At 50.1% G+C, this 15687-nt stretch overlaps 1 protein-coding gene across 2 annotated transcripts in view; it reads right to left on the bottom strand.

Moving 5' to 3' along the window:
* Positions 1-873: 873 nt before the first annotated feature.
* DHX35 (DEAH-box helicase 35) overlaps positions 874-15687 on the bottom strand; it is a 58385-nt gene continuing 43571 nt past the window's right edge. For both annotated transcript variants that reach the window (XM_058679550.1, XM_058679551.1), the window contains 8 exons: positions 15172-15267; positions 14277-14371; positions 13852-13929; positions 12438-12567; positions 10763-10844; positions 8889-8960; positions 7177-7288; positions 874-1158 (listed from right to left, as the gene is read on the bottom strand). In XM_058679550.1, coding sequence (XP_058535533.1) covers positions 1114-1158; positions 7177-7288; positions 8889-8960; positions 10763-10844; positions 12438-12567; positions 13852-13929; positions 14277-14371; positions 15172-15267 — 710 coding nt within the window. In that variant the 3' untranslated portion in view covers positions 874-1113. The remainder of the gene's footprint in view (positions 1159-7176; positions 7289-8888; positions 8961-10762; positions 10845-12437; positions 12568-13851; positions 13930-14276; positions 14372-15171; positions 15268-15687) is intronic.

A 15687-nucleotide genomic window follows, 5' to 3' on the forward strand; every position in this document is an offset into this window, starting at 1 on the left:
GCCCAGGTGCCAGCCTTAGCCCCAGGCCAGGCCCTCCATCATGACAATGGACCCTCTGACAACACAGACCACGGGCTGGCAGGGGGGATATTTATTTCAGATATAAAGTTTTACTCTTGGTAGCAACAAGCTACCACCACTATTTACATGTTTACAAAATGGAAATAAAAATGACATAGCTGGTTGGTGCCCAAAGTGGCACATCAAACTAACACCAGTACAAAAATAAGTTTTCAAGCTATGAGCTCTTAAATAGATGAAACACAGGGGACTGTGTGGGCGCGGCGAGGAGACACACCCCTCCCCACAGATCAGCGCTGGGGGCCTGGGGTGGAGGGCCATGGCCCTGTGTTCTCGCGAGAACCCAGGCCAACAAACAAGAGACAAATGAGGAGCAGGTGAGTTCCTGAGCTATGTGAGTTTAGAGCATCTAAACCGTAGTGGGTCCCTGCCGTGGGGCCTGAGCTGATGAACAGCCTGGTGCCCAGGGAGTGGCCTAGGACACGGGACCAAGCTCCCGAAGAGCTGAGCCCACGCACGACACAGATTCCTGCTCTCACAGACACGCATGGGCATTCCCTTGTCCATCACCTGTACCCTGGAAGTGCCCGGCTGCAGACAGATAGGGACACAGGCAGAGGAACATGGGGGCTGCCTGATGAGGGAGACCCTGTGTTCACCAGACACAGCCAGCCCTGCAGGGTCCCAGCCTGCCAGCGCACACCTGGCAGCGGGCTCCATGGGTCCACAAAGCCGTGGTTTCAGCAGGAAGGGCCAAGCCAGCAACAACCCCGTCCACCCACACGGTGCTTTTGCCTTCAGTGCCTCACTCTCCTCCCATTCCTTGAAGAGCTGGGCTGGACTGGGAGCTGAGGGGCCACACGGAGGCCGTGAGCAGGCTGAGGATGTGCTAGCGTGGGACACCTGCCCATGCACAGACTCCTCCAGAATGCCGGCAAGGAGTACGAGTCTGAGGTGGGCAGGCAGGAAGGAGTTCACAGAAGGCCATGGCCCACTGCAGAGCAGCTGCAGGTCCCGGGCGGTCCAGGGCCAGCTCCTGCGTGGGGCAGGGGACTGCAGCCAGTAGTCCCGGAGTCTGTTGCTGAGCTCTGTTCACTGGTCCTGGACCTTGGCCTTCTTGGCTTTCAGAGACAGGTGCTGCAAGAGAAGAGAGCATCAGATGAAGAAACCAGACTCTAGCAGGGTGGCCATGTGAACGGCCACTGCAGTACCCCATCTGGTCCACGTGTTCTCTCTGGGCGCTGGACCTCTCAGGAAATGATCTGGCAGGAAGAAGCCCCCAAATCCCCAGGCCTCACGCAGGCCCAGAGCAGCCCGAGGCCCAGCCCGCCACGCTGAGCCCAGTCATACGGGGCCCTGCATGAGCTGCGACATTCTTCTCGAGTCATGGCTGCCCCTGGCCCCAGCCCACAGGACAGTGCTACTACCTGTGCCCGGGATACTGCAGAGGACCCCAGACTTGCTGGGGCCATGCTATGAGGCTGGGGTCGGGGGACAAAGCCTTGGCTCCACCTTCGTGGGGGGCAGCGAATGGCCACAGGCAGAGGACAGCTCCCAGTGACACTTTGTTCTTTTTTCCCCAGAAATGTCACTCTTTGCCAGGATAAATAATAAATGACACTTAACAGTGCAGTCACAGGAATCAGACAACAGGAAGAAGGGATAAAAATACTCTACATGCTAAGGTAAAGCTAAAAGTGTTAGAAATTCTAACATACGCATTTGAGGCCGTGCGTGTGAACATCAGCTTTTGGTTCTTTATTTGAAAGCACAGTAACAGGGAAAAACAGAGAAAGCTCCCATTAGCTGATTCTCTCCAAACACCCGCGGGTGGCCAGGCCAGGAGCCACACCTCCATCCTGGTCTCCCGCAGGTGTGGCAGGGACCCAAGCGCCGGGCCATCCTCCATGGCCTTCCCAGGTGCATTCCAGGGAGCTGGTCTGGAAGCCAAGTAACTTGGATGCTAACCTGGCAGTTGGAAAAGCAGGTGTCCTGCGTGGGGAGGGAAGACCTCTGCTGGCCAGCTGAGGGTTCCTGATGCCCGGAACGATCACAGGCAGTGGGGACACCGCAGGCGTGCACCTTCACTTAAGGGCTTCCACACCCCATACCCTGACAATTCGATGTCCAAACCCCATTTCTCAATACTCCCTGGTGGCCCCAAAGTTAAGAGAAAACTGCAGGTCCCAAGAGAACATGGGACATGAGAGACACAGTACACCATAGCACGACATGGAAGAAAACCCAGGGCCAAATGAGCTGCAAGGATTCCCACTTAGGTTCCACTGCTGCCTGTGGCAGGACCAGTGCAGGGGCCTGCGACATGGGGTAAAAGGGCTTCCCGGGGTTACCAAAGACACCTCTGTGAACCAGGCAGGCAGATCTCCCACTGGCCGCGCTGCCTTCCCTGTCCAGCTGCGGGGCTTGCTCACAGTCGCTGCCTCCTCTCTTCCCTGTGGGCCCATCAACACCCTCAGCCTTAGCTTGGCGATGGGAGCCGACGCCACTGGGCCTCCGAGACCATTTTTGGTGCTTGTCTGCAGCAGGAATGTGGAACATAAACATGGCTCTGACTCTGACCCATACTGCACAGACCAGTGGTAATGGAAAGTCACCCCTGGTGCCAGGAACACAGTGGGGATGCAGGGCGGCGGGCGGCTACGAGCCACTGCCCTGCACCCAGCTAAGGGGCCTCTGCCATACATGGGCAGCCACCCGCATTGGGCAGAATGGGCGCGCACTGACAGTGGCAGCACCTCTGCGCTGGTCCTCGAGAGCTTTGGCATCATTGCACAAGGTGACTCCTACAGGAACCGGCCTCTCTAAAAAGCCTCTGCTCACAGTGGAGGTGATGGGCCGAGGAGGAGGCAACTGAGGAGGGAGGGAGAAAAGTAGAAATGTGGGCTTGTCACTGTTTCTCATTCTGTAACTCTACCTTTCAAATAAATAGATAAATCTTTTAAAAACAGAAAAGGTAGGAAAGGCAGCATTGCATTAAGTTTCTGTCTGCAACATTGTCATCCCACATAAGTGCAGGTTCAAATCCCAGCTGCTCCTCCTCTGATCCAGCTCCATGCTAAGGTACCTAGGAAAGCAGCAGGAAAAGCCCAAGCACTTGGATCCCTGCCACCACATGAGACCTGGATGGAGCTCTAGGCTTCTGGCTTCAGTTTGGTCCAGTCCCAGCTGTTGCGGTCACGTGAGGAATAAAACTAGCAAATGGATAATCAATCCCTCTCTCTCTCTCTGTTTTCAAATTAATTAATTAAAACTTTTTAAAAATGAGCTTTTCAAAGTGCTGGTATCCCATATGTGAGTCCCAGAGGCTCCACCTCTGATCCGGCTCCCTGTTTATGTTCTGGGAAAGCAATGGAGGATGGCTCGAGTCCATGGGTCCCTGTACCCACACAGAAACTCAGAAGCAGCTGCTGCTTCCACTCTGGATCAGCCCAGCTCCGATTGCTGCAACCATCTGCAGAGTGAACCAGCAGACAGATCTTCCCCCAACCCCCTACAGCCCTCTCAAGTTAAGTAAACAAATTTTTTTAAAGGAAAAAAAAATGAGCTTATCATTTTCGTTGGAAGCTATTTGTTCTTTTGCTTTGTGGGTCTGACCTAAAGAAACTGCCTCAGCGTCTAGGCCTAATCCTCTCCCCAAAAGCCTCCACCCAGCCATGACGGCTTCCAGGCTTCACAGCCCTCCTGCCATTTCCTGACAAGCCCCTCTCGCTCCCCGCCTCTGACTCAGCCTCCTCCGGCCCGCAGCTCCTCGGAGCAGCTCCGAGTGACGACTCTCCAGTCCTGCTCCATTCTCAACCCAGAGCAGCAGTACACTCCATGTTTTTATCAGCTGGGCATCTGGCTTCCCAATGAAAAATCTGTGCCTGTATCACGAAGGTTTAAATTACTTTTTACTTGATCAAATGAGAATTAAATATGATCAGAACATGTGAAAAGGGCAATTGTCCTTGACACTGCTGGAGCGAGTCAGGAAAGGAGACCACTGCAAACCCAGGGTCTTAGGTCCAGATGGTTCTGGGGGTGGAGCAGTGAACACATGGTGAAACGGGGATGCAGTCTCCGAGAGCATCCCCTGCAGCGGGCAGACCCTCCTCAGACCCTACCAATGGCTTCACTCAGTTACCGGATCTCACTGAGAAGCCAGAAGCCCATATTTAATGCACAGTCCCCCAGTTTCTGAATGTGGTAATCAGTGCAGACTTTGCGGAGAGCCCCGTCATCCAGCTCTAGAGCTGATGGAGTGTCAGACTTTTCATCTGCTGTAAACAAGGGTGAATCCTAGACACCCAACATCAAGCACCTGCTGCCAGGCAGGAAGCTGGCTGCTTCAAAGGAGGAAGCGGGGGAGGGACTTACATGTGTACCCCAGGTCTCTGCCCTCTTTCCAAACTTCAGTGAATCCAGAACACTGAACAGCAACACAGCTGGACAGAGGACACAAAGAACAAGAGCCGAGGGCTGTGGAAGCAGCTGGAAGTTGCAGGGCCAATATTTGCACACTCTACCCAGAACTGCCCTCCAGTACCCGTGTGAACCGCGAGCTGCACAGACAGGGGCCCAGACTTGACAGACTCAGAGAGGCACTACTGAGAGGTTATTGGTGGAAAAGAAGATGCTGGAGGTTTGTACAGAGCTAGCCACCAGAGCAGAGACCTCAGTGAATAGCCTCACTGAGACAGCAACAAGTCTACTCCAGACCTGCCCAACTAAAGATTAACATCAAGGCCCAGGAGAAGCAAACTGATGATGGGGTAGTCATCAGAAAAAAATCCTATCTTCCACTGGAAAACATGATCCAGATTGCCCACAATATAGCATCTATAACACTCATACAACAACAAAAAGCAAAAACATGTGACCTGTAATGAGGAAGAAAAACAGTCAGGACCAAACAGACCCCAAAGCACAGGAGTGCTAATCAGAGAAGTCTTTCAAAATAGTTGATACAAATGTGTTCAAAGATTGAAAGTCTTTGAAGCAGAGAGTCTAAACAGGGGAAAAAGAACCAAATGCTGTGCTGGAGTGGCAGTCTCTGAGATGAAGCACTCCGGATGGCCTTCCGAGCCTGGAGGCTGCAGTGGCACTGGGCGCGGGCTTGGGGCACAGCAAGAGAAGCTGCACGCTGAGGCCCAGAGAGCACCTGCAGGACAGGAGGCACAACAGGTTCTAAAGAGAGGGAGAGAGAGAGTGGGAGAGAGAGGGGTCTTCTGCATGTTGATTCCAAGGCCAAGAACTCCATCCTGGTCTCCCACATGGGTGGCAGAGGCCCCAGTACTTGAGCCATCATCCACTGGCTTTTCCAGCGCATTAGCAGGAAGCCGGGTGGGAAGCCAGGATGGTCAGGCAGTGAACCAGTGCTCTGGATGCATTCTAAGTGATGGTTTGAGCAGGTGTGTCACAAAGCTGTGCCCCTCCCCCAAATACAATGTTTTAAAAAATCAATCCCCAGAAAATTCAAAAAAAATAAAAATAAAAATAAAACCAACCCCCAAATTGCATAAGGTCAAATGAACTCCAATGGGATAAATAAAGAAAAGCTTATCCTGGGTCAAAATGATGAAAATCAAAAATAAAGAAAAAAAGAACTCTTAAACACAACCAAAGGTGGGGGGAGACACAGCAACACAGAGGAACAAAACCACGAGCTGTTGTCTACTGCAAACGCTGCAGAACAGACTCTCACGGAATTAGCTCTTCAAAGTTCTAAACAGGAAAACCAAACACTCCGCCTAGAATTGTATGTGGTAAGAGTATCTTCCAGAAATGAGGCTGAGACAAGCGTTTGCAAGTAAGTGCATGCTCAGAGAGAGACTTTCATTGAAACAGGAGTCAAAGGAGGCACTGGAGAGAAAGCCCAACGCCCTCAAGGACGGAGAGTGACAGAAGCGACAGCTCTGCAGGTGACCCAAAACACGCTATTCCTTTTTTCTTAATCCCCTGAAGACGATCATCTAAAATCCAAATGATACCAATGCATTTGGGACTCAAGCATAGGCAGAAATAAGATGTATGACATACAGAATGAGATGGGGGAAAGGAAACAGACTCCGGCAGCGTTCTCACACTATCTGCTAGATGGCATTAACACTGATTCAAGGTCAACTGCAGCGAATTAAGGATGCACATTATAATCCCTAGAGCAACCACTAAAAAAATTAAAGAGGTATAAAAAGCCATCAGAAGAGATAAAAGAGAATATTAAAAAGTATTTGATAATTGAAGAGTAGTTTTTTTTTTTAAAGAAGCAAAAAAACCCACTAAATTGGCCAAAGAGGAACCAGGAACAAGGGGTGGACTTAAGCCCACCCTTGGAACAGTATGAACTGCCTGGAGTAGCAGTTCTGTGGGCGCCAGCCAGCCAGCTTACAAACTCCAATTTCCTTGTCAGTTCCAAACACAAGCATCCTTCAGGCACATCCAGCCCACAGGCGTCTGGGCTTCACGTCTGTGAAGCCACGTGGCCTGGCACTGCCAAAGCCACCACAGGTAGGACTAGAACTTTACAAAATTTAACAAAAAAGAAATGACGTAGAAATGATGTAGAAGAGCAAAGTCAAAGACGAAGAGCCAGAGATAAACTTTCTTCTTGTCCTTTTTCTCTTATGGAGTTGGAGTGATTTGTTTTTAACTGGACTTCACCGTGAAGCAAATGATAGCATGCTTTCACTCAGAATGTCTTGGAACATAGTAATGTCTTTTCCACTCTATCTGCTCACGGGTGGAGTGGGGAGCTGGGGATAAATTCAGATAATTAAATTGGAAACTGCATATTTAAAGGGGCTGGCACTGTGTATACGGAGTTAAGCTACCACTTTATGCCAGTAGCCCACATGGGCATTGTTCTGGGAGCCTGGCTGTTCCACTTCTGATTCTGTTCCATGCTCATTTGGTTGGGAAAGCAGCACAGGATGGCTCAGGTGCTTGGGCCCCATGGAGTTCCTGGCTTTGGCATGGCACAGCCCTGGCGACTAAAGCTGTTTGGGTTGTAAACCAGCAGAAGGAAGATCTCTCTCTTTCACTCCCTCATACCCCAGCTGACACCATAACGCTTTCAAATAAATGAAAGATACCTCTTTTAAAAATGTATATTGAAACATATGAGAAGTTTGGGGCACAGGTTGTGTTCATGCCTACCGTTCCTTGCTGGTAGAAGTGTGGAGCCAGCTCCAGCAGCCACGCAGACTCAATGGCAGTCACGTCCCTCATGTAATACTTGGAGGTCTGTACGACTTCATTGTAGAGGACCCTGAAACAAAAAGAAACATGAGCTGATTTCCAACCTTCTCCAGTGACAGTCAGGACTCAAAATTAGACATGTTGTGGTTTTTAAACTTTCTTCTCTTTCTGAAAGCCAGGAATGACATTCAGATCCCCCATGTGGGCGGCAGGGATACAAGAGATTGAGTCATTATCTACTGCCTTCCTAGCTGCGCCAGCAGGGAGCTGGATCACAAACGCGGTAGGTAAGACATGAACCAGCCCTCTGCTAAGGGGTGCCAGCATCCCAGGCAAAAGTTCAACCTGCTATACCATAACTGCCTGCTTAGAAGAGATGAAGAGTCTATCCCCATGACCCCTGAGGGGTATCTATTCTACGTACCAGGCGCTGTGTGAGACACACCCATCTGTGTATTCATCCAAGCTCATGATTCGAGGGGTAACACTGTGTCCACTTCACAGACAAAACTTAAGTCACACACAGTTCCTAGGATGTGTCAGTTATCAGCAAAGGACCTTTCTCAGCCTTAATCAGCATTTATAGATCTATGAACAGAACCCAGGACTCTGCTAGAGAATGCAGAAATAGAAACAAATCTTGCCTGACTCTGAAAGAACTGAAAACTGACAGTAAAGAGACATAAACGATGGGCCAGGGCTGTGGCACAGCAAGTTAAACCGCTACTTGCTATGTCAGCATCCCATATTAGAATGCTGGTTCAAGCCCTGGCTACTCTGCTTCTACTCCAAGAACCTGCTAATACATCTGGGAAAGCAGCAGATGCTGGCTCATGTGCTTGGGCCTTTATCATTCATGGGAGACCTGGGTGAAGCGCCTGACTTCTGGCTTCAACCTGGTACAGCTGCAGCCACTGTAGCCATTTGGGGAGTAAATCAGTAGATGCAAGATCCCTCTTTCAGTCACTCCTGACCTCCAAATAAAGATAAATCTGTCTTAAAAAGAGAGACAGAAGTTTCCAGAGTGATGAAAATATCTGATTTGGTGTGTGGGCTACATATATTTGTCAAAACTCATCAATCATTGCGTATAAATTCTTTTAGAACTATTTATTTTGTTACTTGGAAGGCAGAGTTTAAGAGAGCGAAAAAAGAAACAGAGAAACTTTTCATCCACTGGTTCACTCCTTAAATGGCCTCAACAACTGTAGTTGGGCCAAGCAGAAGCCAGGAGCTGCATCCGGGTCTCCCATGTGAATGGCAGGCTGGCCTCTAACTTATACATTTGAGGAGGAAAAAAAAGACTTCCCTGAGGCTGTAGGACAGACAACCAGTGAAGAGCATAACTTCAAATTCTTAGACTTTAGTAGAGTGAAGTTTCTGCAATATGTGGGGTGTTGATTCACCACAAATCACAACCCTAAGTACACCTGCCCACAGCTCAGAATGCAGTAAACGCAGGAAGAGACGGGCCTTTCGTCACCACCTGGCCAGGTGGATCCCACACACGCAGGCTCCGTCTCTGCCATCAGAGCACCCTGGGAATGGAGCCGGAAGTTGAGGAGGTGTAAGAACAGAAACCCTAGAGACAGTGTGAGCCCGGGGCTGGGGGGACCCAGCCGCAGGTGGGAAGGAGGCCCGGGCACAGGCCGAGAGCCAAGGGGCCTCACCAGCGGGGCGGCTTCTCCGCGTAGAGGACCGACGCTGGGTGGATGTGCAGCTCGTGGTCGTCGCGGATGGTCCTGGCAAAACAAAACTCCACCTGAGGCCCCTCTTAAACCCAGAGCAATCTCCCACCAGATGCTTTAATACTGCCCAAGCACATGCCGCCTGAAGCTCACACAGGCAAAACAAGTTTTCCTGTTTCCTCTTGTGACCCTTCTTGGCCCTCCCCCACTGCCATCCCAGAAATTAGTCCAGCCTTCTGGAAAAAAAAAAAAAAAAAAGAGAGAGAGAGGAAAAGCCAAAAGTGGACACTCAGAAAATAACATTCTGAGACACAGGACTCAGCCATGTTCATCTTCTTCGGCACTCCCCTTCCCTAACAGCCCAACTCCTACAGGCTTCTCTACTGAGGAGGAAGAACACAGGTGCAGGACCAGTACTGCAGTAAGAGCTCAACACTGAGCCACTGAATTCTCCGCAAGAGTGTTTCCGATTCCAGCAGAAGTTGGCTTCAGTTTAATTCAAACCCTGCTCCTGAGCACACGGCTCTCCCGGTGAGAGCAGGCCACAGCAGGTGGGTGGGAGGGCAAGAACAGGCTGGGAGGCCACTCACTGCCCGCCCCCCAGCCCTCAGGCATGCAGGGTCTCTGCAGGTTCCGGGCACCCCCCAGTGGCTGAGTCAAGTGCTTCAGGTACCATGACTGCCCCGGCCACCCTCTGAGGTGGCGAGGTGGTGCTGAGCTGACCCACATCAAGTCCAGTCCCATCTTTCCCAGGGCATCGAAGAAAGAATGCTTTAAACTTCTAACTAGCATTCTTCAGGAGAGGGGGAGCGAGTGAAATGGGAAGGAAGTGGCGCTCACCGGGGAGGACCTCAGGGCTCCCCTCCCCACTGGTAGCCAGCTGTGCGGGGAGGGGCAGGGAATGAAGACAGTGACAGCTACAGCACTGCCTAGACCACCAACAGGGCACACTCCAAGTCAGTCAACAGGATGTCACACGGAGCAGGTCCGCGGCCCAGATTCAAAACCCTCCATGCACCTCTAGACTTGTGACCACAGCCCAGCGTCCAGGGCAGCCTACCCTACCCCTCCACCCCCAGTAATCTCAAGGTGACAGACTCTAATACTTTCTGGGGGCAGGGGAGGAGTCACTGGCAAATACTACACAGAGGAAATCCAAACCAGGGTTGGAGAGAGAGTCCTTGGGGTGTTCTCTTATTAAAGAACAGGGCACGCTGGCAGCTGCACTTTGAACAGGCTGCAGAGAAGCTCTAAGACTCCAATGAGCCCAGGGACAGAAGAGAACAACCAGAGGTCACAACTCAAAGAGCCAGAATGAATGAGGCTATCACTTCTCAGCCTTTTGACTAAGATCAGGTGCAGAATGAATGAGGCTAAGCTATGCTCTCCTTTCTACCGGACCCCAGTGTGCTATGCCCCATGTAGCCAGGCATCGACTATCAGCGACTTCCTGTGCCAAGCTAACACAACTGGCAGTAACAAGCTGCACACACATCTATCACTTTGAGGAAACACTTGCCAACCGCCAAAGATGCCAGATGTAGCCACAGTGCCCTGGGTACGTGTTATGTGCAGCCCTGTATCTCTCTGATGACAAAATGAACTACCTCAGGATAAAGTTAACTTCCCTGGAGAATAGCATCTGCAACACCTTTTCCGGGTCTTTCATTCTATTAGGACTGACACACTACCAGTCTCTAGACAGGTAATTCTCATCCTTCTGAAACCCGTATCACAACATGTGAATGGGCTGAATACATGGGAGCCACTGCCAGAGTTAAGAAAAGTTGCTTAAGGCTACAGAGCTAATCTCAACTTTGTTCTGGGAGGATACGCTCCACAGAGCCTTGTGTTACCTGTAAGCCCCAGTAGAATGGAACCTGGCTGCGTTGGCAAAGAATCCCGAGACGATGCACCTCAGCACCGGGTCAGGGTCACCTGCACAGGTAGCAAACAGTGATGCATGAGACCCGGGCCCGTCCAGCGCTCTGTGTGGTCAGCCCTGTGCTGTGCCGCCGAGGACCCAGTCCCAGATCCTCCCCAGGCCACACCGAGCCATCTGCCAGCTCCATGCTGCCCAGGGCCACCTGTCTGCCATGGCACTCTGTGAGGAGGTCCCAATTCCCACAATCACTGCGGAGGAAAACAGGGCAGGGCTGATCCTTTAACTGTGCCATCAGGCCACAGGTGGCCAGGCCGCGCTGGGCACCACACCAGCCAGGACCTCCAGAACTCATTATTTAGGAGAGGATTTTACCAGAACAAGGCATGGACTAGAATCTTGCTCAGCTTTTCTCCAGGTAGCTACTCTTTATAAGTTTGTAACATAGCAGTCACCCAAGTTCCAATTCTGCCTCCCTTGTGGCTTTACTCATTCATCAAATATTTACTAAGCTTCTAACACGCTATTGGCAAGACCAGGGTCCTCCTTGCCCCGCACACTGCTTGCCATCACTCTCCAATTTTCCAATTTACCAAACTTCTGCCATCCCTAAGGCCTGCCCTGAGACCCCTGGGCCCAGCTCCACTGCATTCCTGCCACACCTGCCCTGTCTTCTATGACTACGCAGGAGTCCACTCTCTCAACTTCTAAGAGAACTGATAGTCTTCCAGTACTGTTCCCATGCCTTGATAATTTCTTAATCACCTGCTCCTACTATAAAGACAAAACAAGGTGGTGAAAGACACAAGGCCCAAGTTCAAATTCTGACTCCAACACACACTCACTGTGATGACCTTCAAAATTTCTGCCCCTCAGCCTTATTTTGTTCTTCTGTAAATGAAGAACAAACAGTGAATATTTTACAGGGTTGCTTCGGGTGTTACATGAACTAACATATAAAGCACTTGGAGTATGGGCTTGCCTGTTCTATGCGCTCAGGAAATGTCAACAAGTCCCAGCGGAGCTGACAAGGTGGCCGAGTCCCTGGCACACAGGAGGCATTCAAGACATGAACCAACAGCGCAGCCACTTCCTTGGGTGTGGACTATGCAGCCACAGGGACCTGAGCCCTGCCAATTACCAACTGTGCTGTCATGAACTCCATGTACCCTCTCCCTGGGATCATCTGGGGGACAGGGGCAGTATCCCCCAACCTCACCAAGTGGAAGGGCAGGCAACCAAGTACTTGTAGAACCCCTGCTACAGTGTAACCTCCTGACTCCTGGTTAAGGCAGCCACTGTCTGCAGGAGGGACTGCCTTTGGAATCAGAACACGAGTTCTACACAGTAAGCCATAAATACCATCCTCCTCCAAGTATTTTTCTGGCAAAGCCTGTAAGCGAAAACTACAATGTGCATCGACGTGAATGCTAAGGATTCTTTCATGTTGTCACGGGCTATGAACTTCCTTCAATGATAATGGGAAATCTGACTGCACATGCAGCTTTTCATCAACACAAGCAAATCACGCTGCGAAGACTGCGTGGATGCAGAGCCCACTGCACCCGTCACACGAACCCTGCAGAGCTTTAAGGATAGAAGCGAACCCCAGGGAAAAGGGAAACCACCAGCCCAGGAGTCCCTCGTACCTTTGCTAGATGTCTTGGGCACCTGAAACTTTGCCAGAAGCTTCTTCAATTGCTCTCTCACAGTTGCGGCTCTCATGAGACCCTTGTAATTCAGGAAGTGTTCCTGACACCACTGGGAATTCTTGTTGTGCTACCGGAACCCAGAGAGGGGAGTCAGAGGAACCCAGACACCCTCCCTCCACTAAGGCGACAGTGTGGAGATCATCCTCTCCGCCCGCACTTGCTTGCTCAATGGGACCAGATCTGCTGATCCCAGCTGGCCCTTCTCTGCCCCACTGCTCTAAACAGCTGTCACCAGCCAGGCTGCCATGCAACCTTGCTGGGCCTCACCCAGCGCTGAAGGGCACAGGGGCCTCCTGACAACTCGCTTTCCATCTGTAACACCCGCAGGTACCGTGAGCCATCAGGAAGAGCCTCTTCTCTGTCAATCAGCTCCTGCTCATGGCGGGGCCTTGGCTTATGGCTTTATTACACTACAGGATATACCCAATGCAGAAATCATTTGTATTTTACTGTTATTTGCCTCCGAGGTATAATTTTTCTATCAATAGTGCTTAAGTTTTTCCTGCATTCTTAAATACAATCTTTATATCTTGAATTCACTGACTGCTATGGGAATGACACCTCTGAAATTACATTCTAATTTCCCATGGGGGAAAGTGTTTTAAGTAAGAAAACATAATGCAGAGACGATTTTCTGAGAAGGCAGCATGGAGTAACGCGTCGGAGGATCCACACTCTGCTGCAGACAGAGCTTCACATGGAAGAAGACACATTGTGCTTGGACCAATGCATTTTAACTGAATTCATCTAGAAGTCTCAATAAGACAAATACTTTTCTGAAAAACTGCTCATTAACTGAATCCATCCCAAATCTCTGCTAAAATAAAGCTTTAATATTTGTTTTTCTAAAAAAGTTAAGAAATGATGCTGAAGAGTCAAAATATTACACCTTTTCCTTTTTATGAGAAGTTTATTTCTTTTCATCATGCTCTTCAGCTGTAGCTCTTTTTACCCACATTTTGAGGGAACTCTAAGCTCTATTTTTGCCGTTAGTTTTATAGAATACTAAAAGCAATAGAAGTTAGGATTACTAACGACCACAGATGGCACATGAATGTGAGAATACACAGATTCTGGCCTGGCTCTGCTCACAGCAGCTGGGACACCTTCCAACTTCCACCCGAAGACTACGAGGCACCTTCAGCCTGGTGACAGGACTTCCCTGGCTGGCGCTGCCTTCCTGGCCAACACAGCACAACTGGGACACTGAGGCAATGGCTGCCAGGCTGTTGCCAGAGCCTGAGTCTCCAAGGCAAGGAGAAGCTACCAAGGGCTCCTCAGAAGCCCAGGCTGGAAGCTGGACTCTGGACTCCCCAGCCGAGCCACACTGGTGGGAGAGCCATGTGCTTACTTTAATAAATGCTTCATACACGTTGAGCATGGTGAGATGGTCGCCCTCCTCCACAGCAAATTTTCGGTGCATTCGAATCTGAAAAGAATGAAGCAATCACTGAAACCTGGCTCCCATGAGCCTCTTGTCCCCTGACTCCCATGAGCCTCCTGTCCCAACTCCCATAAGCCCCTGCCCCTAATTCGCAAGACCCTCCTATCCCCTGACTCCTATGAGCCTCCTTCCCCTACTCCCATGAACCTTCTCTTCCCTGACTCCCATGAGCCTCCTGTCCAACTCCCATGAAGTCCTGTCCCCTGACTCCCATGAGCCTCCTGAGCCTCCTTTCCCTTGACTCCCATGAGCCTCCTGTCCTGGAGGCTGGGAGACTGCGGGATGTAGGATGAGGAGTGGATGGCTGCCCATGCGGACAGACGTGGACTTACGGCCTGAGATTTCTGGTTGGAGGGGATCACAAAGATATTCTGGATCTGCATCATGGCAGCGATACTTAGAATTTCCTGAGAACAGCCAAAGTTTCCTATAAAATAAAAAGCATGCTCATTGGAAAACAAACAAAAAGAGCAAGGCTACCTTCTTGGTATCATATTATCAAACAAGAACATAGTTTTATATATATATATATATATATATATATAATATGTTTGTATTTCAAGAGCAAAAACACTGAATGAATTTAGCCAAAGCCATGTCCTGTGTGGGGCCCAGTGAGCTGACTCTGAGAAGGCAGCTGCTGCTGCCCCCGCTGCAGAGGCACCATGGGGTTCTCCCTGCAGGCCAAGGTGGGGGCTGGACTGGCCTGTCCCCAGGCAGCTCAGTTCCACATCTACTTTCTTGGACGAATATTCCAGATACTCAGTATCAGATATGTAACCAAAATCCAAGCATATGCAGGATCTTCAAAACACAGTCATAGAAAATTTATGTTCTGAAATACTATTTGTAAGTTTCAAATTTTTGAAACAAAATAAGCTTATCATTTGAATTAATTTTCCAGGAACTTTTTACTTTTTACGAATGTAGAATCAGGAAGTGTAGTAGTGGTTTGTCAGGGGCAGGGAAAAGGGAACAGCCGCTGCTAAGTGGGTAGAGTTCCAGTGAGGAAGTCGGAAAAAGTTCCAGAGACAGACAGTGCTGGTGGCTGCACGGCTGTGCGCAAGGGCTTAGGATCACAGCACTGTGCACCGAAACACGGCTCACATGGCAAGTTTTGTTTTTCCTTTTTGCACCACGGTGTGCCTCTTAGGGTACATGGAATCCAGGGATCACTTCTTCCGACAGTCAAAACAACATCCGTGCAAACTCGGACACCCCACCCACCTGATTCAAGGAGCATTTTGGCAAACATGGGATTCAAAGGAAACTCTGCTATCCTCAGGCCTAGTGGTTCAGTGAGGCGACAATCTTTGTCCAAACCTGCCGTGAAAACAACAAAAGAAAACAGAAGCATGCATTATTGAAGATGTGCAGCTGTGCAGAGAGTAAAAGACAAGGGATGTAAAAAAAAAAAGAATTAAAAAGATTACTCATGTAGTATCAAACTCAATTTGATAACAGAGTGCCGTTACCCTAAAAGAAGAAAAAAGATCTCTGGTGAGCTCTTGAAAACACACCTTTAAAAGCCCAATACTTCTAGTAACTTCCACTGTAAGCAAACAGTGTGCTGCAATCTCATCAGTGCCCCTAGCCTTGCTCTCCTGTCACTCCCCAGACCTGCTGTTTCTGGCACCCCACTACCAGGAAGCCCCAGAGGCCCTGGATTGCAGAACACCCACCTCCCCTGCTGCGTCAGCTTCTGGATCTTTCTCCAGGTCCAGCACTCAACACACCAGAAAT

This window comes from Ochotona princeps, chromosome 22, assembly GCF_030435755.1.
Source record: "Ochotona princeps isolate mOchPri1 chromosome 22, mOchPri1.hap1, whole genome shotgun sequence".
Classification (NCBI taxonomy): domain Eukaryota; kingdom Metazoa; phylum Chordata; class Mammalia; order Lagomorpha; family Ochotonidae; genus Ochotona; species Ochotona princeps.